Source organism: Alligator sinensis, unplaced genomic scaffold (assembly GCF_000455745.1).
Source record: "Alligator sinensis unplaced genomic scaffold, ASM45574v1 scaffold264_1, whole genome shotgun sequence".
Taxonomy (NCBI): Eukaryota; Metazoa; Chordata; order Crocodylia; family Alligatoridae; genus Alligator; species Alligator sinensis.
Window position 1 is genome coordinate 5,012,176 of NW_005841831.1, and position 25,734 is coordinate 5,037,909.

The 25,734-nt window shown below is 42.6% G+C and overlaps 1 protein-coding gene across 1 annotated transcript in view; it reads right to left on the minus strand.

The window, feature by feature from the left end:
• Positions 1–317: 317 nt before the first annotated feature.
• STX12 (syntaxin 12) overlaps positions 318–25,734 on the minus strand; it is a 26,686-nt gene continuing 1,269 nt past the window's right edge. Inside the window, exons 2-9 of the mRNA XM_006014851.3 lie at positions 14,936–15,005; positions 13,637–13,736; positions 9,504–9,641; positions 7,099–7,142; positions 4,757–4,862; positions 3,893–3,965; positions 3,611–3,693; positions 318–1,811 (exon numbers count right to left, since the gene is read on the minus strand). Coding sequence (XP_006014913.2) covers positions 1,719–1,811; positions 3,611–3,693; positions 3,893–3,965; positions 4,757–4,862; positions 7,099–7,142; positions 9,504–9,641; positions 13,637–13,736; positions 14,936–14,985 — 687 coding nt within the window. The 5' untranslated portion in view covers positions 14,986–15,005 and the 3' untranslated portion in view covers positions 318–1,718. The remainder of the gene's footprint in view (positions 1,812–3,610; positions 3,694–3,892; positions 3,966–4,756; positions 4,863–7,098; positions 7,143–9,503; positions 9,642–13,636; positions 13,737–14,935; positions 15,006–25,734) is intronic.

Genomic DNA, 25,734 nt, shown 5'->3' on the forward strand with positions numbered 1-25,734 from the left:
ATACAGGTTAATGATTTATGATGTGGGCATGAGTACCACCTTTCACCCTGGAGCAGACACTTTCAAGAGAGTACAATAGTTACCAAGTATTATATTTTTTCTGTCTCGAGGCCTCTGTTCACATTTCAGATGATATGAGAAAGAAGATCTGACAAAGACTTTTAAATTTGTTTATTGATAGTTAGTGGATGGAATGATGGTGCAATAGTGCAAAAAAGTGTGCAATTATGAGAGTACATTCTCTCTCCAGCTTCTACATTTAATTTATTACACAAAAGACATGGAATAAGGTTTAAATACAAAATAAAAAGGTAGGGGGGAAGGGGGAAAAATCAATATGCTGCAATCACCACATTCTAAGTGTTAGCTAGAATCTCATTCCTTCAGTGCGTTTCATTTCATAGCTACATCAGAAAGCGTGACAAGTACAATTTTATCAAGTCCTATTTGTAAGACATTAAGAGGAACCAGAAATCTCTTCCAAGGAGCAGTTGGTCAAACAATTTTCAGCCATTCAAAAAAGTACCACTGATTTACTAACCAAGTTCAGAGTTCTGTTTGTAAAATGATGGAAGTTACCAATCATAAGTGGCATTATTTTACAGAACGCCTACTATACATCCTAATATCAATTAAATATTATGAACAAGCCATTTCTAAACAATTTGGTTTCAGATACTACTGAACCCTCTTATTAGCTAGTAAACTTGAGGCCAAAGGTTTACAACCTTCATATGGCTTTAAATCACTGAAAATGTGCTTAAAAATGTAAGTGAATTTTATTAACTGCAAACCCCCTGAAGTGTGCAAGTCTGAATTCTGCAACTGAACATGTCATAATGCGTTCCAAGAGAATTTTTTAAATTTTACCTAAAGTGCTGAAGGTGTAGCATGAGAAAAGACTTAAGTGTCTGGTGACAGTAATCCACCAACAAGTTTAACTAAGGAAAATGTATTTTTAGGAGTGTGTTAGGTTAAATGATGTATTGTCACCAAGAACACTGTATTTGGAAAAAAAACCAACCCAAAAACAAAAAACTCATTACCAGTCAAACAAACAAGTCAAACAAAAAACCAACCAGGTACAAATACCTCTAGGCCAAACAGATCAGTAACTTGGCCCATTTGAGATTTCAACCTTGGCCACCTCATGCACATCTCATCTTTCAAAGATACAGTGGTAACGTTTCTCTAGAAAAGAATGGCTATGGCCACTTGGAGACTAATAAATCCATGGGGTGAGCACTAAGGATTTTAGAAATTACTGGTAATGAGAACCAGTATAGTGCCTTCTTGGGAGTCGTTCTACTCCAGTCCTACAAAAAAGTTAAACTATACATATAAAAATGTTAAAACTGTGTCACTTGTCAAAAAACAAAGATATCTCCAAGTATTTATCACACTATTCAATATACAGTTGGGTCAGGGAATAATAATACAGTACAGAAAGCAAAAACCACAGGAGATTAATTACATTAAGCAATATAATTTGTACATTAACTGATAAATACTGGTCTCCATGGTTCACTAATTCCAAGTACTAGTTATCTGCACATTAGTTTCTAATATCTATCACTAGAAGAAATTCTGGCTTGTGCTCTTTCAAGCTGTTCAACTCATTTCCAAGACTAGTCAGCCTGTTTTCTCCTGTGGGGTGTGTGAGAGGGAAGGGGGGGGGCAGAAATCTCTGCAATGAGATTATATTCCACGTGGAAATTTCATTTTGTTGCCTGCCAGATAACGAGTCCTAGGATTATGGAAGCCACAGCAAGGCCAAGAATCAGAATGCAGATCTTCTTACGAGATTTCTTCTAATGGAGAAAATAGAACAAAAACCATTAACAAAAAAATAATAATAATAAAAAAAAGATACGAGTCATAGCATATTCTGGACAGAAAACAACAAAATAAATTTGGAGCACAGCATATCCATCCTTACTCAAGGGGAGAGTGGACAAGATTCCCAAAGTACAAGTTACTTTTTGTTTAATTTATTAGCATAATGTAGTGTGAGGACTAATATTGGATATTCTTAGTTGCAAAAGTATAAGGTAGGATGAGCACTTAAGATGAGGTGGGATGAAACTTGCTGTTAGTAAAGCGCAAGCTTTGCTCTGAGTTGACTGAAACAGCAGAAGTTAACACACCTAGATCAGCATGCTACAACTAAAGAAGTTAGGATATTTTATTCTTACAGTTCTGAGACAGCTGAATTGGTGAACACGCTGTTTATGGATGCATAGTCTCTCTTCCTGCACGTTTATATTAGCTGTTCCAAGAAGCTTCTCTATACAAGGGCCTTTGGATAGATTGAGTCAGCCATTGTTGCTGTTATTTTTGTCTTTTAATACCTCTGTTTTATTCACACCCTCATAGAGTACTAGTATACAGAGTAGTTTTTAACTTTACCCACAGCAGCCTTGTCAAGTCTCAGTCCTCAGGAAGGGTGAGGAAGTTTCAGAGGATGAGGAACATGACAAAAGCATGTAGGCTTAGTTTTGGGGGTTTGTTTGTTTCTAGCCCTTCAGTCTGTGAAGAAACTTATGAAACAGGGGACAACAATACTAAAGGTTGCTGCATGACAGAGAAGCTGTTACTTTGTCAGATGGAGTGGAATTGTTCCATCTCAATTCAGAAATAGCTGTCAGTCACCAATGAATCTTCAGGACTTTCTCCTCTGGCCAGATCCATTATTTCCTTCCCCTCAGCTAATAGCAGAATCATAACACTGCTGCTCTAATTGCATATAAATTCTTTCCACAGTGACCTAGCAAGAATCACGGTTACATGATTCCTTACATCAGAGAGGGGCAAAAAAAATCCCAGAAAAGGCATCTGAGATGTGACAGTGCCTGAAGTAGGATCAATTTTCTGCTACAGTATCAAAAACTTCAAGTGCAACAGCCAGGAGATGTGCCTGCTATCAAGAATTCCCCTCCACAAAATAACGTACCACTGGACTGCAAGACCAAGAGGGGCTGTAGCACTATGAGAAATACTGTAAGAGCCTCCAGCAGATAGGTATGAAGATAGCTAAACTCTTGGGACCAAGGAGGGAAGAACTGATGGATAGTGACTAAGTAGGTCAAGCTGCGACTGAGCAAGCAGGGGAAATAAAGTGAGCAGCAAATGGCACAGTAATGGAAGCCTAGGTCCGTGGGTGAGAAATAATCCAAGTATAGGGGGCATATGCATTTATGCTACATGCAGATATAGTTTTGTCTTGGCTGCTAAAGGGACAGCTTTACAAGGCTGAGACAACAGCACGTCCATTCTAACATAATTTTGTTGGATAATCAGTCCCTGGTGATAGTATTTTTTTTTTTTTTAACATCCTTAAAATGGTACGATACTGGAGACGATAAAAGTCAGCTAAATTATGTTTTTAAAGTTTATGTATCCTAATGGATGCCTTCTGCTTGAGAAAGTAAACCAAGTATAAGGGCCCAAGGGAAATCCATGAGGTGGGACTTTCACATGTACAAGTGAGAAGTGTGAACTTGTCAGGTTGGTTACAAGCCCACAGTATTTTTGCTTTGTTCTGTGCAAACTAGTGCAAGGAGTAGGATTGATGCTTACATGAAATAATGCAAAGCATGCATATGTTTACCTGATAATAAGCAGCTCTCTGTAACTGTTCACTGGCTCCTTCCACATGGACTTCTGCACTTTCCACACTTGCTTCTATGCTATCTACACAATACAAAGAAGAAAACTCAGATTCTTATTTTAAAAGCCTAATCAAATTTCAACAAGGAATACAATGGGATAAGACACCGAATGATACTTATATACAACATTTAGCTAATCCATACCTCTTTCTAAATGGAATTAAAACAGGATTAAGAGGATACAGTTATTTTCAGGGCATCCGCTGTACAAGTGTACTTACCAATCATGTCTCCTTGATCATGAATCATCATTGCTAAATCCTTAAATATCTGATTGACATCCAAAATATCTGCCTGAAAGCAACAATTGACAAATTACAATAGATTTGGGTAAATACAGATATCTAAGACAACTTCAAATTTATGACCCCCCCCCCCCAATAATTAGATTCTATACAGGGAAAAGTTATACATTTGTTACAATTTTCTATGTATAGAATTGGAGGGTCATCTTAAATTCATGCCCCCCCCCCATACGGAAAGCACTGGTAGGGGGGACTCAAGCAGCCTATCCCCCACCAGAATCTGCCCACCCGTTTGCCCACCCGTCCCTTGCTTTCTTTGCCTGTGTCTGCCCCCCCCTGCCTGTACCTGCCCCTCTTGCCACCTGTCCTCTGTTTCTTGTCCCAAGTTCCTGCTCTTCCTGTCCCCTCATGCCATTTTCCCTCCCACCCTTCATCCCTACCCCTGTGCCTGACCCCCTGCCATGTCTGTCTCCTCCCTGTACCTGTCCCTCTGCCTCTTATCTCCTGCAGCCACTCTGGCTCCAGGGCATCAGTGCCAGCAGCCCTGGCCTTGGCCCAGCCCAGCCAAGCAGAAACAGTGGGAGCAGCTCTGGGCCCACTTGGGCTAAGGCTGGAAGGGCCAGAACTAGAGGTAAGCAGGGCAGGGTGGCAGAGACTGTGCAGTTTCCCATGTGCTCCCCACAACCAGCACACCACAGGTATCCTTAAATCACTCTTAAAGGAGCTCTTGATTCCACTGAATTCTTCTTGAGCCCAGCCCCAAAGGGAAAACTAGAGAATATTCTGTTTTGGTCTCACTGCTGAAGAGGGCTGAAAATGCAGACAGGATTTACTGCTCACCTCCAACTGCCTGATTGCAGTTTCCCTCTCTTTAATGAGTTCAAGATCCTGTTCACTTATAGCCGTGTCTTCTTCCTGAGACTGCATTTGATTCCAGTCTTCATTACTGCAGAAAGATAGCAAAACAAGCAAATATTTCCCTCCACAATCAAAGAGAAACACTAGTGCATTAAAGCTGGAAAGTCTTCTCCAGAAACAAAAGCACCTACATCCAGAATTGAATTCCAATATTGCAGCTGTATATAGGACATGTTGGATTACTGAGTAATTACTTGTTTCAGAACGGGTGAAAAGAAAGAAAAAAAAAAAGCAGGTCTTGCATAAAGTTATTCCAGTATGAACAATGAAGAGACTAGGGAGCAGTGCACAAATAGGATGCTCTGTTCTAAGATTTACTCATACTGCAATGACATTCCCCGCTCCCCCACCCTGTGCCCTCCCAACACTTCCCTGGAAAAATCTACATGCACACACATATACACACATTTTATTAGAGGTGCACTGATAAAGAATTTTTGGGCTGATGCCGATGGCTGATTACTGACCAGCCATATTGGTTGATACCAATCTGACTGCTGATATGCAGCCTGGCAGCACAGAGAGCAGCGTCTGGCTGGTAAGTGTGGTGGGGGGAAATGTACGGAGTGGAGGGCAGATTGAGGCCCCTGCAGAGGGAGGGATTGGGGCTGGGGCAGGCACTGGCCAGCTGGAGTAGGTTGTGACATGGGATGGAGCCAGCAACTCATCCAGGTAGGGGAGGGGCAGCAGCTTCCGTCACTGCGTGCACCCCCAGGGGAGGCATGAGCCCCCTGAATCTGTATACAGGGCAAGGGCGGGTTGCCAATTGTGCGCTCAGGGCTGCCTGCGCTCGGGCAGGACGGGTCAGGTGGTGGTGGCGGCACTGGGAGGGGGGGGATACAGTGAATTTTGGGGTGGCTATAGCCCCCTCTCCCAGCACTGCCACACCCCACCCCACTCGCCTGCCCCAAGCACAGCCACCGGGAAGAGACTGGAGCAGCCCTGGCCCTGAGTGTGCAGTGGGCAGCTTACCTTCACCCTGTGCACAGATCAGGGGGCACATGCCCCCACCATGCCTGCCTCAGGGGTGTGCACAGCAGCAGGACCCCCCCCTCCCCTACCAGACAAGCCACAGCTCTGTCCCGCGCCCTGCCCCACTGGCTGGGCAGCCCCAGCCCCAATCTCTCCCTCACTGTGGAGGCCTCGATCTATGCCCCTGCCATGCCCATTCCCTCCAAGAGACTTACCAGCCAGATGCTGCTCTCCAAGCTGCTGGGCTGCATACCTGGCCATGTGCATGCTGTGCAAGGGCGTATGCACATGGCATTTAAATTGGCCACATCAGCCAAAAAAAGCCAATTGCTGATAATGTCAATTTTCCTTTTATTAGCACCAACATGACGTGGACCAATGCATCGACGCACCTTTAGTCTTTATGTATTGCTGCCTACAAGCACATCACTAATTACAGACTAAAAGGGTTCTGCATGGACCTGGCTTCAAAAGGTACCCACTAACATCAGACATCAGAACTCTTGGTGTCTGTTAGCCTTGTGGTTCCCAACTTTTGCTAGTCCACAGGCAGTGTCATACATTGCTCCATATGTTAACTGTATCCAGTCTAGTCACAGAACATCCCTTTGTGCATTTTGGCATTCTGAAGTTTTGAAACATATCTACTGAGGTATTCTTGAGACTTGTAATTGAGACATAGAATCCTGACCCAGTTTTCCAAAGCATTTCTCCTGGGGTGGAGAACCACGAGAGCTCATTCCCAATAAAATCCTTCAATCCTAAAGATATTAAAAAAAACAAACAAACCCTGCATTGTACAAGCTATAGGCTAATTATGGTCAAGACAGCAACTATAGTACAAATATTTACATGTAGGTGGTCTCCAAGATATGTTAAAAGTAATTCCAACTGCCTGGTTACCTATTTCTACTGGTATTCCCCACCTACACCCATGCTTGTAGTTGGTCCCTAATCCCTTGTTTAGGATTAACTTGTTGCTCATGAGGCTCTGACATTACTTACAGCCAAAGAAAATTAAATAAGACTAAGGTCATGAAGAACAATTTAGTCCTGAAATAGTTAATATGTTGATATTCAGGTTGCAAACATCTGAGGTATAAAAGTTTACCACATTCAGTAAAATATTATATGATGCGTTTACATTATGTGTTACAGCTGCTGTAAAAACTGGGTTGCCTGATCTCTAGGTGTTGATTTCAATTATGTTGCATTATGGGGCTTACTCTAGTACCTTTTTAATTACAAACAGAAGTGATAAAGTGTATCGCCAGAGCGTGAGTACTTGTTACCTATCAAATGAGACCAGCTGCTCCTCTCTCTGTCGCTCATCTGCCTGGAAGAAAGGAATGGGTCATTAATATTACAGACCATAGATACTAGGGCTGTGCGAAATGTCACTAGGTGTTTCGTTTCAAAGCTGTTTTGACACGTTTTGAGTTCGAAACAGCGAAATTGAAACAAAACAAGAGGCTTTGAAACAGCTTTGAAATGAAACGAGGGCAATCGAACGTTTCAAGTTTTGTAGCCGGGTTTACTTGGTTTCAGAGCCAGTCCCAGGTGGCAGTGGCAGCAGCCTCCTCATCAGGCGTGCAGATCTGGGGGCCCGCACCCCCGGGAGGGCTGCGGGGCTGAGCCGGACTCCTCCCAGAGGTGCGAGCCCCTGGATCCGCGCGCTGGATGAGAGAAGGCTGCTGCTGCTGCCTGGGACCAGCGGCAGCAGCAATCTTCCCTGGCACTGAGTGCGGGCTGTCCCCAGCGCTGGTACCAGGCGGCAGCAGCAGCCTCCTCTCATCCACTGGGGGCCCGCACCCCCGGGAGGGCTGCGGGGCTGAGCCGGACTCCTCCCAGAGGTGCGAGCCCCTGGATCCGCGCGCTGGATGAGAGAAGGCTGCTGCTGCTGCCTGGGACCAGCGGCAGCAGCAATCTTCCCTGGCACTGAGTGCGGGCTGTCCCCAGCGCTGGTACCAGGCGGCAGCAGCAGCCTCCTCTCATCCAGCGCGCAGATTCCCACAGCCCTCCTGGGGGTGCGGGGCCCCGGATCTGCCTGCCAGATGAGAGGAGGCTGCCACTGCCAGCAAGTGTCAGGAGTTGTGTTTTGAAGAGAGTCTAAGGTGCAGTTTCCCAGAAACCTCTCCACCTATCTCCTTTAAACTTTGCAGGCTTCATGCCTTCAGAAGGGGCTACCATGCCTGCAATTTTCATCCAAATCAGGCAAGAAATGACAAAGTTTTGGTATTTTCATGATTCCCCATTATAGCTTATGGGAGAAACATCGTAACGCGTTGAAACAGCGAAACAGTTTCAACAAAACAAAACGGAACAGTGCTTTGAAACGAAACTAAACACTGTCCCTTCAAAATGGCGAAACAAATGTCGAAACGAAATGATGGTGTTTCGCATAGCCCTAATAGATACCTACCCACAATAGCAAGGTAGGACTCTTCCTATGTGAAGCTAAAGACCCTTATCATGATGGTTTGAATCCCTTTAGTTGACTGTACTTGTAACTGCTTGTCAATCCCTTTCTCCATGTACATAAGAAAGTCCCATCCATGCATAATGGAAGATTATAGATATCAGCAAAGGAAAAGATCCAAGTATATATTCCAAAGGTATTGTGCAAAGCAGGAAAGAGATTGAAAATGCTTTGATTATCCAGTATTATTACAACTGCTTCTTAATAAATCCAAGGATTACCAAAGACCAGGGATCCGCACAGTTTTTGGCCAGAGTGCCAAGAACACCCACAACCTTGATCTGTAAAATGCTGACATGCCAGGGGCAGATGGCAGGGGAGCTGCTAGGGCCCTGATCCTTATTGTGGCAGTGCAGTCCCAGCCCCTTCCTTGCCATTTGCCTGGAGGCATGCATGTACCCGCCACTGGCAACAAGCTGGGCCAGGAGTCCGCAGACCCCAGTGCAGCTGCTTACAGCTTCCATGCCACCTGCTGCGAGCAGCCCGAGCTCTGTGGCAGGCAGCAGGGGCCTGCCCAGAGCCCAGGCTGGCTGTGGCAGGTAGCCTGGAAGCTGAAAGCAGCTGCAATGAGGTATATGGAGCCCCTGCCTGGTTCACTGCTGGCAGTGCAGGCATACTTCAGAGCAGATGGCAGGGGAGATTCAGGGGACCCAATTCTTGTTGTGGCAGCAGAGCCCCAGTCCCTTCCCTGCTATCTGCTCCAAGGTGTGCCTGCCAAGCAAAATGCCTACACATGCCATGCTCTGGCACACGTGCTGGGGGTTGCTAACCCCTGCTATAGACAGAATAAGTAGAACAAGTTCTAATCAGCCTCAGAGGGAGGAAACTTGAAATGGTATTGAGGCAGTAACAGGATATAAAGGTTTTGGGGGAAGAACAAGAAGCTTGGAGCTCTACAGGCCGGTACCAATACATACCATAACAGACAGTATTGTTTCAGACCTAAGTGTGTGTGGTTCCCCTCTCCAGCACCTGAAATGTATTTTCATCTTTTTGGCTTTCCTCCTCCACTAACATAGGCAAGCATGACATCAAAACACAAGCAGCTAGCACTGCAAGTGCTTCAGAATACAGAAAGCACCAAGGCCTCACCTGCACACTTTGGGGCCATAGCAAAATAGTTATGAAGTCTGTAGACAAGTATACAAGATCAAGACACCTCAATAAAGATTCCAGAACTCATCAGAATCACTACAGAACTTTTTTCAAGACACTTACTGAGAGACGGGAGCCAGCTCTTGCCCGGGCTACAGTCTCCTTCTCTTTCTCTGAGACTCTTCTCTGTACCGCTTGGAAGTTATTTAAAGCTGCAGAGAAGTCATTCATTAAACGCTCCTTCTGAAGTTTCTGTTGACGCTGAAGAATTGGAGAGAAACAAACAAATGGTTCAAATGTTTACAATTCACTAACATTATAATCCAATGTCCCTCAGCAGTACAATGGGTTGCAAGAGACCTCTGATACCAGTGTTCAAAAATGTTCAGGAGGAGGAGAGCTATTCGGTCATCCAATCTATCTGCACAATAAAGATAATTTCTATAGTAGGGTTATTTTGTTTGTTTCAGTCTAGTTTTCAGTCTAAATTAATGAAGCTTCCTATGCTTTTCTGAAGATGAACTGCAAAGTACTAGATTCTAGCAGTTTATTACACTTAGTCATACCATCTAATATACCATCATCGTTATGTTAATATAACTCTCTCCTGCCCGCTTCAAGTCTTAGTCAAGGTAGGAATCTGTTACCCCAGCCTTCTCTTGTCAAATTACTACCTTCAGCTTTAAGAATAAAGGGAGATTGGAGAAAAACCCCAACAATTCATGTAGAGAACTACATCAGCCAAAACAGTGTTCCAAAGACAGTTATAGAACTGTCTGGGGTTGTCAACAGCGACTACCTCCATGCTTCATCATGCAATTTTGTTGTGCATGGTGTTACTTGTGACCGTACTACCTTGCAAGGCTGCTTCTAGTTCGATGTTATCATTTCCTCCTCAGTATTAGTGCTTCCTAGGTTGGTTTTAGCCTATTCCCTCCCCTTTCCAGCCCCCCACATCCTAATACATTAGCTGCACTGAATTACTTCTGATCTCACTGGGGTTGGAATTCTTGCCCTTCAGATTTTTTATTTATATATGATGGCACAGCTCATGAAAATGACATACTTTCTTTTCCAGCGTGTCAAGGATATGAACCAATATTAGGGCTAACAAATGGCACTGTCTGTAACCAAAATTACAATCCTTCAACCAGTTCTTGGTCATACTGTTTTAAAAGGAGTGTTGCAATATGAATAAGCTTTCAGTTCAAGTTTTATATAGTTGTCCACTGTCCTACTGTTTTACTTGTGGCAAGCTAGGGTACCATGCCTTGCAGTTGCGCAATAGAGTTGATGGTATAGTTTTAATAATAGGTTAGACAAGGCTTTGTATGGGGTGGCTGGGACAGAGATGATCTTGCCTTAAGCAAGTGGTTGGATTAGATGAACTCTAGAAGTCCCTTCCAGCCCTACTTTTTTATGATTATCATACATTTGACACTAGCATAAGTATAATGCAGCCTGTTAAAAAATACTCAGGAATTTCCCCATCTCAGCTGTTTGACTTCTGCAGCATTTCTTTTGGATGAGATCTGCAACATGAGGCATCCACTCTTTAGGATCCAGCCTTCTGTGAACTCTGGGGTAGATCGGTACAATTTGGTTGATTTTACCAGCCACAGCCATGAATGAATGAGGAAGCAAGACAAGGATTTTTTTTCTACCAGAGAGACATTGAAAGGCAAGTGCTTAACTAAACTGTACAGAAAAGGGAAATTGCAGCTGTTCTTACTGGCACTTAAGCTTTTGAACAGTAGACCAGGCAACATATACAACTCAAACTTCACTGCAGGCTATCACACAAAGCATATAAGAGGATGAAAGGTAGGATCATCTCCATTGATTGTGTCACATATCTATGGGAAAAACTGCCCTGGAGGGTTCTGTGCCACAAGCTAGGCTTAAAATTACTTCCTTTGTAGCTGAATTTGGCAAAAGGGGAGGGGGAGAGAAGAAAAACCAAGGGTTTGTGATTTAATGGTTATGTTTTCAAGATTTGTCTTCCTAGTTGCCATATAGAGGTCACCTCTTTAGTTTAATATCCACACACTTTTTGTTTATGTATTAGCTACCCAAGACATTGGAACAAGAGCCATCAGACACTCAGAGACTCTTCACTACTTTCCATATGGGGAAAGCAAAATATTTACTTTGAATGCTACAGGTTTAAAGAGCTTTAACACTGGCCAACAAGGGTTTTACGATACTGTATTTCTGTATGAATTTATACTACCTTTAAATTTGACTTTTCCTCTTGGTCAGATTTCTCATATAGCAAATTATTCAAGTTGCTAAAGAACAGCTCTTAATAAACACCTATTTGCATTTTAATGTTATAGTACTACCCATCTAAAGATTACCATAATGACATTATGGAGTTTCTTCACCTAGCAGCTCTGCTACTTCCTGGTAAAAAGTTGGGGGGACTTGAAGTTGGAACACACAATTTTTCCTTCAGCTGCATTAGTTTGGTTTCAGGACCAGCATCCATGGCTTCTAGAGCCAAACTAGTGGTCTGCAAAGCTGGCTGGGTTACATAGCAAAGGCTTCCTAGTTCTCACCTACTGAACTGCATTCAAACAGCAAACGATAACTTCTATGGGAAAATATTAGGAATGCCATGTAGGTAGTTGCTGTAATTGCCATAGGAATGCTATGTTGATTAATGGGAGAAACAATGTATCCCATTGTACAGGAAGGGAGAAGCACATTACACACAAGTAAAAAATGTTCTATGCTGGGACAGGGAGAACAACCCTGTACTACTGGTCTAAGTTCCACCTTTCCTTCTCAATGCAGAGGGTAAAGGCAGGGTCAGAAGCATTCCTTGAAGATAGCTCACAATCTGGAATTCATTTTTATTTTAAACAAGCAGTAAGGCTGTCTGCTCATTTCTTTTACTGAGTCATTCCATTCTGGAATCTGTAAAAGCAGGACTGTTTTAATGAGTATTAGTCCCTACTTCTTCTAAAAAGGATAAGAGCCTGTGTTTGAGGAATATCCCTGTTTTATGTAATTCGGAAGGCAGGCAGCAAAGAGTTCCCGTTCTGTTCTCCTTATGCAATCTATAAGATACAACAGCATGATTTTATATTGAGCTGCATCAGAAAGCAGAAGAGTTCATTAGATGCCTGTAATTAAATCTAAATTCCCTTAAGCCTCATCACATGCTTAGTATATTCTTGGAAACATGACTCTTGTTAAAAGTAGAATGTATACTGCATTTGTTACAGTAAGCAGTCAGCCTACAAGAAAACAGCACAGCCTTAAGTCTTCACTTGTGTATGAGCACTCTGCACATAGATATAAAAATCATATGTACAGATCCACTCTTTAGGGATGCAACAGCTTGAAATTATTGTCATCTTAAATTATAAGCCTTTCTGATAAAAAACAAAACAGATTCAGATGTGGAGGGCACACTGGATGCCTGCAAGTCCTGAAGAATGATCCTGAGAAAACCAAAGCACTTTTTATACAAAAAAACCCCAAAAAGCTACTATGCTTTTCCATAAGCTGCTAAGCCAGACCTACTCTCACATTAATAAGGATGATATAAAATGGAACACTGTGGTTGACCTGAATAAAAAGTAAGAATTAGAACTTAAGAGATTCAAGACTTTCACCAACATTAATTCTACTAGACAGAGCTGTTTCTCAGGATGCTAAGCCGACCAAAAAATCCTTTAATTTGCAAAAAGATGTCATGGTTTACACCAATGGAGGCCAACCTTTTTGGCAGGTGTGCTACAAATTAGCCCCACACACTCTGAGTGCCACTCTGATCCCTTTTTCTTACCACTATGAGGCTGGTTTCCTCTGCAATCTGCTGCTGTGCTGCCTGTTCCCTTCCCAATTTGCTGTGTGCCACATCCAAAGGCTGCCAGTGCTACTTCTGGCACTTGTGGCACTACTGTCTGGCACCAAGCCACAGGCTGGCCACCTCTGGCTTACACTATGCTGTGAAACATGACATGACTCTAAAAAGAGTGAAGTGGTCAAATCAAATGAAGTACAGAAACCTGTGCCAGCTTATAGCTTAAACTTACATTTTACAAACTTGCAAGTGACATGGTGCAATAAGGATTCCAAGTTTCATTTGCCATTTAAAGCACCATAAGTTTGCCATCTTCAAAGGCCATCCTACTAGAGGACCTATATTTTCTGGTTCTTGTCATGAAAAAGCAAGTTACCAGGTTTCTTAAAAGAATAAGAACACTTGCCTTCCATTCCACTAAAACTAGATGCATACAAACCTGTTCAGAGGCAGATAAAGGAAGTGGCAGAGAACCCAGCTCTTTGAGGTACTCATTTGTCTCCTTGGCAAGCCGATTTGCAGAATGCTGTAGCTGTTGTCTAGAATAACAACAGATTCTTATGTAATTGCTCTGAATTGCAATGAAGAGTCTTGTTTTCAAACAATTTACAGTAGAAGCAGCAGGAGTTTCACGATCACACACAATTGTTTAAAATGTTTCTGTTATTTTATCCTAAAGATACTCTCCGTGCGACACCTAGCTATACAAACACACACAAAACATTTGAAGTAGCATATATTGTATGCATTTAAAAGTAATGTTAGGTTCTATCTCTCTTTCACTCCCCCTATTAAATCATCTTAAAGTGATCGCTAAACTATTTTCTCTCTTCCTTGCTGCCTTTAAACAAAATCTGTGGAAGCAAGAGCTACTACAATCAATTCTACAGAATTTCTGTTTCTTCAAACTTTCCATTTGTCACTGGAAAGAGCATTTTTAGACTAAAGTGCAAGTTTTTAAATTAAATGACATCCCCACAATCAACAACACAAGCAAGCTGTACAAGTTACTACATATGCAAAAGGTGAACTACGTGGTGGACAAGAGTGCTTAAATAGGAAAGACAGGAATATTAAAATAATTGAAGATTTAATGAAGGGCTGACTCCTGATCACAGCCTCATATACCCCATTTGTTATCTTTCAGTCAGTTTTAACTCAGACAAGTGTTCATATAAGCAGATTTGAATGAAACAAAATTCTGCCCCAGACAGAAGACCCAAATATAATCACTAAGGGCGCCTATACACATGATTCAACACGTTCCAATTAGAATGTGTCAGAGCAGACTTAATTGAGTCTGGAGTGGTTTAGTAAGAATGCTCCAGCAGTGTGCTGCAGCATCTCGTGTATTCAGCATCCCATGTTCCAAAATAATGGTGGGGGCGCTTTAACTAAAGCTCATCAAACCAGCTTTAGTTAAATTGCCCTTGCGGCTATTTTGAAACGTGGGACACTGAATACACAAGATGCTGTGGCTTTTTAGAGTGGCTCCCAAGAGCTACTCTATTTAAAATCCCGCCCCCTAGCGTGTGTATAGGCACCCCCAGCTTTCAATATCTAAGTTTACCTTTTTGGTAACACTACTGTCAAAGTTATCTAGCAAAGTTGTATTTCCCAATGATGCTCAGTATAGCTTTTTACTCCAGACACTGTTAAGACTAGTGAGAAGAGTACCAATCACCTAACTTTCTATCATTCTAATTCACACTGAAGTGTTTACTTAATTAATACTCACAGATTTTCCTGCAGTTTGCTGGAGTCTTGTTTGGTTCCTAGCTGGCTCATCAAATTCTTTATCTGAGCAGCTGAGGGGGAGAAAAAAGGTTACAATGGATTAATTATTTTTGTAAAACAACATGATTTTTAAGCCATTATGTTCCTTTTTGTTAGGTTTTCTTAAATCACATTCTCTCTCCCGTAGGGATATTGCCAAAGTTTTGCTTAACTAAGGCTGAAAAATTATTTAAGCAAATGCTTACATATTTCACCCTAAATGCTTTTTACATTAGCCTTATTTCAAAAACTTTCACTCAGACCCATTTCTACCGCACTTAAAAAGAACTAGCATTTTGGCAAGTGGCTAATTAAAATCAAAAGGTATTATCAATTTGGAAATTACACTTCGGAATTTAGCTACTTTTCATAACCACCCAATATTGCTACTAGAGAGACATAATTTCCTTGCTTTGTTTATTTTGGACAGTTTTCACATTATGAGGAAATTGGACTATATATTTGTGGGATGTAAATAGGAAAATGCACACAGATAAGAGCTACAAAAGCATAATTGTGAAGTCTAAAGCAGGTATATTATATAAAACAAACTTATGGGACATACAGAAGTTTTCAAGTTCACCATGTTCCTTTATGAACCATGTAAGGTTACAACTTAATTAGCACACCCACTTCCTGCCTCTGCTAGGCCAATTCTGGAGTGAACAAATGGAAGTTGCTCCTAAATAGTTAAATAGTTATGTTTACATTTAACCCCCCACCCCACCACACACAACTTCAGAGCTTGTCGGATAAGGGAAGCTCAATTTTCGGATTCCAAAAAGCAGATCCTGGGAAATTTCATTACATGTTTTGTCTGTGATGTCATCACTGAGATAAGGTGGGTCATCACTGGAAGGAGTTCAAAAGCATATTTATACTAGTGGTTCTCAACCTTTTTTAGATTTGCTTATATCTAAAAAAAATGCCAGCTCTCAGTTTTTATTTATTTTGTGACTATAGGAAAAATAATGATGATGATGATGATGATGATGATGATAATAAAGCAGATTTTCTGTTGCAAAGATCTTAGAAAGACTCTCAACAGGTCAGGTTATTAACTCTATGGATTCCTATATGAAATCTCTGGGTTTATCTTCTAAATCATGTTTGCATACCTAACAGTGTACAGTTTGCACACCTAACATTACACAGAACCCTGGAGCACCTTTGAAAGGATCTCAAGGCATTCCAGGGTCCTGCATCACCCTGGTTGGAATCACTGGTTTATACTCTTGTCAGAAGCATAGGGACACAGCTGAGCACCGAGGGCACAGGGGCAGCAGTGACTTCTAGTTGCTGCTAAGATTGTGACCATGCTTGTAACTGGAGCTAGGCTGTTCTCAGTGGTGGTAGATGACACAACAAAAAGTGATGGTCTCAAGTTGCAGCAAGGAAAGTTTAGGTTGGATATTAGGAAAAAGATTCTCGGTAGGAGGGTGGTGAAGCACTGGAACAGGTTACCTAGAGAGGTGGTGGAATCTCCATCCTGGGGGAGGGGCATTAAGGCCCAGCTCGACAAAGCACTGGCTGGAATGATCTTCTTGGGGATGGTCCTGCTTTGAGCAGGAGGATGGACTAGATGACCTCCTGAGGTCCCTTCCAACCCTAACTTTCTATAATTCTATCATAGTATGCATTAAACAGATGACCGAAAAGCATGTAATGCAGTAATGGCTCAGCTAATAGACAGTGATGCCTTTATTAAATTATGACATATAGGATGTCAGAATAGGATGTGGGCCTGGATAGCTCAGTTGGTAGAGCATCACACTTTTACACTAGGAAAAACTTCACAGTCAGGATGTCCAGGCTGTGGAATTAACTCCCTCCAGAGGTGGTGCAATCGCCTACCCTGGAAATCTTCAAGAGGAGACTGGACAGTCACCTCGCTGGGGTCACCTGACCCCAGTTCTCTTTCTTGCCAAGTGCAGGGGGACTGGACCGGATGATCTTCCGAGGTCCCTTCCAGCCCCTTACGATTTATGAATACTTGCCTTGATAACCTACTGATTTTCTGCAATTGCATTAGTTGTTACTGGAGATAACGGTCTAATCTGCATAATTCATAAGAAGCTTGAGTCCTAACTTAAGGATTCAAACTGAAGAAATTCCATACAAGAACAACTACTGTGATGTTTAAGAGTAATGTCCAAAGGAAGATAAAGAAAGCTCAAAATACAGAGCCTCTGAAGAGACAGAAAGCATTTCACACATGGATTATGATTTGATAGCAGAAGCCAAGCAACATGTGCATTTTATGTTTTAGGTCCCCTCATACTCTGACAATTTAGATTAAGGAAATCTTGACTTACACTCAGTTCTACCCAAAAAAATTGTTCTACTCTTGCTATAGCAGTAGTCAGGCAATAATGATGTAGGTACAGCAGAAGATAACCATTTGGTCTCCTCCAAAATGAAATTAAAGCAAGCGGCTGATTAGTTAAGGAGGAAAAAATAAATCTCTTCACATCCTTCTTGATGCAGCACTAAGCTAAAAGCCATCTGAATAGCTCCACTCTTAGAGTTCAAACTTTCAAAATTGTACTCAACTTCAGATTGCACGCATTTTCATGCAGACACTGTTTCCAAATTCAAGCAATTCGTGGCACATCAGGGCCTGATCTGGATGCCTACACATAGCAATATTCTTTCAAGTAATGGCTTGCTTAAATCATAGGTTTGCTATAATTTGCATGATATTCTAGTTCTCATGGTGTTACTTATAAAGGGGCCCCTGGCAACTTGTTATTTCATAAACAGGTATCTGGGTTTTGCATTTCCTGCAGAAAAATGGGGAAAAAAAATCTAGATTCTTCCTTTTAAACATGAAAAATGCAGATTTTTCATTTTAATGGAGAAACACGCAGATTTTCCACTTTTGCAAAGAGCTCTCTGCAGGCTAGCAGTTCCAGCCTGCAAGGGGCTGGGGGGAGCAGGAAAAGGGCGGTCAGGTATGGGGTGCCATGTGCATGCTCACATATACACATGGCCACCAAGCAGCCTGAAGAGTAGCTTCAGCAGGTAAGTCTGGCAGGGGGGATGGGGGATTGAGGCCCCCATAGGGAGGGAGATGGGCAGGACTGGGGCTGCTTCCTCAGCTAGGGTGGTGAGTAGGGCTTGGGACCCGGGGCCAGAATGTGCGGCCACAGAGCCCCAGTGGAAAGCGGGACAGAGCAGCTCATCTGGGAGCGGGGGAAATGGGGCTAGCTCCCCACTGCTGTGCATGCTCCTGGGGTGGTGGGGGGCACATGCCCCCCAGATCTGTGCACAGGGTGGAGGCTTGGGCTCTCTGCCTTGCTGCCTTCCCACCATGGCTTCTGCAGCCCAGCGGGCAGTACCCAGTGCAGCAGGACACAGTGGGACCAGGCAAGGAAGCTCCTTGCTGCTGCAAACCCCGCACTGCCCTGGCGAGCCAACCCGTCTGCACGGCAGCAGCGGGGGTGGTGGCACAGAATTGTGCCCCTCACTGCTGCTGGGAAGGCAGGGGGTGCCTCACCATGGTGGCGTGGAGCTCCCAGTGACAACAGTGAACTTTCCCACCAATTCCCACTCTGCCCTGCCATAGCAGGTCCAGTTCAGTGGGCTGTGGAAGCCCCAGGGAGAGGGCAGCAGGGCAGGGAGCCCAAGCCCACAGCAGGCACCCCACATCCGCCCCTTACCACAGGCTCCGCTCAGGGTGTGCCACTTATGGGGAAGGGGAGCAGGGCTCCATGTTTTGCTCTGCTGCAGGAGCCGCTGCCTCCCACAGGGCAACAGCTGGGGCTCACGTGCTGCTGTTGGGGGCAGCGGATCCGGGTCTCTCGCCTTGTAGCCCTGGCAGCGGGGTCCTTCTCCAGCAGGGCTGGGGGGAGCTGTGGGTGAGGAGTGAGGGGCCAGAACCCATGTCCTGGTGGGCGAAGGAGGCAGGGGGAGCTCTGATTTTTCATGATAAAAACCCAAAATCTAATACCACAATTTATAGGTACTTAGTATTTATTTTGTTATAGTGAGTGAGGCACTGGTGGGCTTCCAAATTGCTTTAATACTGTAACTGTATCAATAAAACACTGTGTTCAACTGATACATATACATATAGTGGCATTTTAGTTTAATCATGGATTTTGGTTTTTTTAAATCAGAGAATTTGTGTTTTTTATCAGAGAATTTGCAAATTTAAACAGAGAAAACCAGGATCCCTGTAAGGAATGTGTCACAACCCAAGGGTGTGATTTTTGTTTGTGCGCGCTTCGGCACTGCTAAATTATTTCCCGCCACTCGTAGCTTTCTTTGCAGGGTGCATTTCTAGGTTGCAGAAGAGAAACGCACGGTGCAAGGAGTTCCCGCCATTCGTATACAAATTTGTGTCTCACTATTGGCCAGTTCTAAATTATTCCCACGTGGCGGCTAGCGATTGGCTTGCTAGCCGTATAAGAGGCTTGAGCAGTTTCCGTCCAAGTTGGAGATCTCCGGAGGAGAACCCTGCAAGGGGGGACTCCGTAAACATCTTGAGGAGAACTCTAGGTGCGCTGCGGAGCCTATCGGACCCAGCGCGTGTACCTTAGAGCTGGCTATAGGGGTCTGATCAGCCTCTCGCCTCTCCCCGTCGCCGAAACATCCCTCGCAGAAACCCTCCACTGTGCGCCTAGCAAACTTCGTGTGAGTGTATTCAGAGCTCTTTGCTTCGAGTTACTTTCTTCGGTTGACACGACGGGCTCGCGGTTTAGAGCTTTCAACCGGATTGGGCTAGAAGGTTCACGGGAAGGAACTCTAGTCCGCCTCTCTTCTTTCCTGTCTGTAACTGCAACTCAAGCAAGTTTTCCTGCCTGCACCGTGACCATCTTCGGTGTAAGTAAAATAATCTTAAATCCACCACTAAGCGTCCGTGCCTAATTCTAGCATGCCGCCTGCCTTCCCCGACCCAGTGTGCCCGGGCTGCTGGCCACAGCCCGCCGCGCGAAACCCCCCCGCCCGAGGGCCTCGGACCGCTCCCGGCCCGCACAGAATGGAACAAAGGAAGCATAATGGGAGATCATAAAGGTTTAGGGCTTCGATGCCTCTCCCTCTTGGACCCCAGTGGAAGCTGCTTGATTTTGTTTTATATTTATACACTAATAATTGAAATATTGAACCAAGGATTCTCCAGGTTTTTTTTGGGTGATGACAAGTTGAGCAAGTTCCTGTTCTTGATAAGTAGCATAAAGATCCTGTGCCAACTAAAGAGTACCACTGGTCAGATAACCTCTACAAGAAAGAGAACCTGAGTTCATAAACGAGGGAAGTCAGAGGCTGACACAAGGGAATTCCACGAAAACAAGGTCTGTTGCAGAAGTTCAGAATGGATTACTTAGCAGAAAGCCAGAGAACCATGGTGTTGTCATAGGCAGATAGTGCCCCGGTTTCAGCTAAACCTACACTGTCGCAACTACATGCATGGATTAATCTGACAAAACAAGTAAAAAAAGAAGGGCCAAGTTACAAGGTGAACTGCCACATCTGGTAGACCTTGTTCACAAAGCTTTGCCCATTTACTTAAGGATATTTTTAGCTTTCATGTAACACCTTTTGAAAGGTCAGTTATAGGACTCTTCTGCAAGGCACATGCAATTTTACTGTACTCCAATAAGTTATTTACTTCTGAATGTTAATGAGTAGCTTGTGATGGTTCAGGACAGAGAAAGCAAGATGTTGAGAAATGTCAATACCATTTATTTACATTCTACTCCATAAAATGTTGATAAGAGAGCTAGGAAGATCTACTAATAAGTTTAAGTTCTTGCCAAGTTCAAGTCAGCCTTCAAAAAAATTCCAGATACAGTGACTATTAGGCCTGTGCAAGTCAGCAACAATCCGATCCGGCTTCGGATCCAGCTGTTTTGGATGGCCGCGATCTGATCCGGAGCTCCAGACCGGGTTTCCGCCTCGATCCGGTCGAAGCGGCTCCAAAGCTTTCGAGCTGCCTCGGAGATCCAGCCATAGGGTATAATAGGGAATCAATGAAATATCTATAACTTCCGGTTTGGATTAAACCTGCAGGGATGGTAGCCTCTGCTGAGAGGCATGAAACCTGCCAAGTTTCAAAAAGATTGGTGCAGGGGTTTTGGAGGAACTGTGCCCCAAATTCTTGAAAGCCAAACTCATGTCACGTCTATGTGTTACAACACAGGGAGGTCAAAACTGCAGGGGTGGTAGCTCTTACTGAGGCCACAAAGCCTGCCAAGTTTAGCGAGTGGCTGGACACAGAGCTGCCAAGTTTAGCTGCTGCTCTGCCCAGCTCCATGCCACCACTGCTCTGCCCTACTCCGCGTGGCCTCCCAAAGTGCAAGGCCCGGGGCAGTCGCCCCGATTCGCCCCCCCACGGGAGATTTATCTGGAGTTCTGATATTGTCAGGAGAAGTAAGCCAGCCTAGGGGGAGGGATGGGGTGGGAAAAAAAAAAAAAAAAGATCAGGGAAGGTCTCAATAGCAACATTCAAGAATCCTGCATACACTTTCCTCAGCCTGGCAGTAGGTAGCTTCTGTTAGCATAAAAGTGTTCTGGAAGTGCATGTATGAAAGTAAGATTCGATTGAAAGTTCTTGGTTGTGAACCTATATCCAGGACATATGCATTGCATGACTTCTTTACAAAAGAAGCTAATGACAGCAGTGTTCAACTTAATCTGACATTGGCTCTCACAAAAGTACCTGAATATTCAGTACAAGTTTAAAAGTTCAAGTCTTTTCCATGTTATCTTACCAGAGATGTGGGGCGGAAAATTTTCCAATGCTTTATTTTTCCATGGGAAATTTTCCATTTCTAAAAATTGATTGTTTCACAAAATTCATTAGTAAAGATGAATGGATGCCAATACAATATCAGACAAGCTTAGCAGTTTCAAAGTTGTAATTAATGTTTTTCAAGTGATTATCCCTAGGAAGTGTGCTCAAGAGTACATATTTGTTTTATTGATTTGTAAACAGGAGGGTAAATAGACTCACATAATAAGCCAAACCAAAAATCAAGTTACAAAATCATTTAATGGGCTGTGCAGGTCAAATCAAAACCAAAGCTAAAATTCTTATTTCATCTCAGACTGCAAATGAAACAAAACCAAAACTAAAACTGTGATTAATTTTTGTTTCACTTTCAGTTCAGCAAACAGAGCAGCATCTCATTTCTTTTCTTGAGTTGGGGAAGTTGGAAGTGTTTGCATAAGATCTGTTAGTTTTTTAATGCTTTTGGTTTTAAGTAGTCACAATAATGCCTAATCAGAAAAAAAAACCCTAGTGTGTGGCATCATTATAGTGAAGTTCAAGCCACTGAAGGAAGGAAGAAAGCTGGTAGATGTAAATATTGTGGGCAGGAGCATGCTAATAATGCAACAAGAATGAAGAAACATTTAATAACATCTAGAAACTGTCCTGAAAGAGTACAACCCATATACAGAAAGCTAATACAATGAAGAGGTGGAACAACATCCGAGAAAAGTCTGCTTCAGGAATCCTATGCAAGTAAACAAATTACTATGTTAAACAACACATAGTATAGACTACCACCTATATTAAAATATTATAATTTTAAAAGTTGCTAACGCAACTCTGGACTATTATTTATTTATTTATTTAAAGTATCTGTATCCTCCAAAGTGGCTTAGGCTTAACAATACTTTTTCAAAAAAATTACATAATAGATAAATAGTTAGCTATTTCAACCCACCAGAGCAAGCTTAGTTCTCTGGAGTATGGCAGAGGCCAGACTATACTTCCCTTTGGCTCTGCAGTCCCAGGGCAACTGGAGAGCAAGCTGAGCAGCAGAGTGTTTTTTTCTGGCAGGGAGGGGGAAAGCAAGCTCCCTACTGCTTCTCCTTCTGATGGATAAGGCCAGACTAAAATAGGCTAAAATAAAAATCTTTCCCCGCTTTTGTTGCAGGAACTTGGTAGCTCAAGTGAAATAGCAGATTTACAAAAAATGGAACGTGAAAATGTTGAGCTATCAAGTCCAGGGGAAAAAGAAGCAGGATCCTTGCTTTCAAGATCATGGTCACCAGATATGCGGTCCACCATAAGTAGCTGTTCAAGACAGTCAAGCTTTTTATCAAGCTTTGTGGAGAAAAATGTCAAAAAAAGATAAAGAAAAAGCAGATGAGACATTAGCTCGAGCTATATTTGCAAGTGGTACACCTCTTCCCATAACTGAAAATCAATACTGGAAGGAACATTACAAACGTTAGGGGTTGGCCTAGATGACCTCCTGAGGTCCCTTCCAACCCTAATTTTGTATGATTTTTTGTATGAAACTAATTCGCCATCACATTCTCTCTTAGAGAGTATGACAGAGTTCAAACAATGGTTATTCAGAGAATTGGTCAAGCAGAATCACTGACTCTGATGTCACATGGATGGACTGATATACAAGGAAATCCTTTATTGAACATTATGTTAGCAACACCTGAACCAATACTCCTGAAAGCAATTGCTACCAAATCTTCTAGTCACACAGGTGAATACATAACTAAATTACTGAGTGAAGAGACTGGAAGTGCAGGTCCCTCCAGGGTACAAGCCCATGTAACTGATAATGTGAATAACGTGAAAGCTGCATGGCAAATATTAAAGGCAAAGTATCCTCATTTAATAGTACTTGGCTGTCTTGCTCATGGGTTGAATCTTCTGGCAAAGGACATAGTAAGTGTAAATACAACGAAGACAATATTGGCAAACTGCTAAGTGATTGTGAAGGTATTCAATAATCATCATGTTGCTAATCAGACTTTGAAGAAATTACAGAAAGAGAAGCAGGGAAAGGAAAGTGCACTTTTATTGCCAGGAGAGACTAGATGGGCTCAGCTACAAAGTGTTTACATAGTCTGCTGTGCACAAAGAACTGGTTGCAGCATGCTTCAATAGATGACACAGTATCCCAGATTATTCCCGTGAACATTTGGAAGCAGATTCTTGACAAAATGTGTTTTGGGTTTGAGTTCAAGGAGCATTCAATGTGCTACTACCAGTCTCAGTGGCTATCAAGAAACTTGAAGGAGATACACCAAGCCTTTCAAATATTTCAGAGATATTCAGACAACTGAATGAAAATCTAATGAGCTTTTGCCTTCTTCACCTCTATACAAAAGAGTAAGTAGTAGTAAAACAAATGTTTACTAAGAGATCCGAGTTTTGCTCTCATCCAGTTCATCTGGCAGCAAACCTTTTGGATCCTCAACACAGAGGACAGCATTTATCTAAAAATGAATTATCTACCGCTCTCGATACAATTATGGAAGTAACAAAGAATGTCCCCAACATCAACGAAATGGCAATGTCTGTCATCATGGCTAAGTACCATGCAAAAGAAAAACTTTGGAGCAAAAACATCACTTGACAGGCAGCAGAGAATACATCTCCTATCACATGGTGGAAGGGATACTGTAACACCAGACTGCTGTCCACCATTGCTCTAAGGATCCTAACCATTCCACCAACAGCAGCTTTTTGTGAACGGAACTGGAAGGCTTTTGGCTCAATCAAGACAAAAAAAGAGGAATACACTAACAAACGAATGCACTGCTAAGCTTGTTTCTATTTCTCAAAATCTCTTGCTTCTGGAGAATCAGTCAGAAGCACAATTAGTGAAGAAGACATAGCGTGATAAGTTATCCTTGCCCATAGACTCATTGGTAAAACCACCCTTTAGCAAAAGAGAACGTGGTTCAAGTAGTTCTGAAACAGATTTGCCTCAATAAGTAGTGTAAGTAGTGCAAGTGATTCTACAGATAGTGAGAATGAAACTGGAGGAGTCACAATTACCTCAGTGGAAGAGAATTAAACTCTGTTGAAGTAGATCAATGGACTACTACGGCACATCCTGCACAGTTCTTTGGGCGTGCTAAAATTAGTGCGTCAACAGTTTTCAGAGCCTTTGTTTGTTTAAATTTAAGAAAAAAAATGATGTAAGGGAAGTCCATGCTATTGTGTATTGTCTTTACATGTTTACAAGTATTCCAATAAAAATAATCTCTTTCCACATAAAGCTTTGAATTTGTTTGAATATAACATTTAAACCACATTAAGTGTGCTGAATTTATTTGTTTTCCTAATCAAATATTTCAGTTCAAATACTTGTGGTTATTGGGACATAAAATTAACATGGGGGTACTTTTTTAGTTTTGTTTACTAAATACAAGTCAAATAAACATGCTAAAATCAGACCATGATCTATTTAGGCATTGGAAAATTTTCCATTTCAAAATTTTCTGAAAAACCCACATTTCTGGATTCTGCCCTGCTAGAATCCAATAAATGCCAGATGCCCCTAAGCATTTTAGAGATTTGGTGAGCTCATGAATAGATGCAATTTTTTTTTTTTTTACACTTTACTCCATAAATGAGCAACCATAGGGGTTTGAGAATGAGAGTCTTTGTGTTATGGTATACATTATTCCCCACAAAATCACCATGATCTTATGTGTTCAACATCTGGCATCCTGTCTATTAGCTACCCATTCAGGCAGCTGCTCCTCTCTCTAATTCCAGAGAGAGAATCTGGAATTTCTGCTTGTGATGTTACAAGTTAGGTTCACCATTAAGCATTTTCTTCCATAATGGACTGCCTGTTCCTACAGTCAAAGAAGGCAGCTGCTACTTGCTACAGGAGAGATCAAAGAGCTGTTTAAAAAGAGCACCCACAGAGTTTACAAGCCAAGTGGGACAGATAACACAGCTTAGAAATATCACTGGTTTCAAAACAATATGAAGTCTAGCTGCATCGCTTTGTACACTGGGGTAGTACTGAAAGCCGCGTAGGG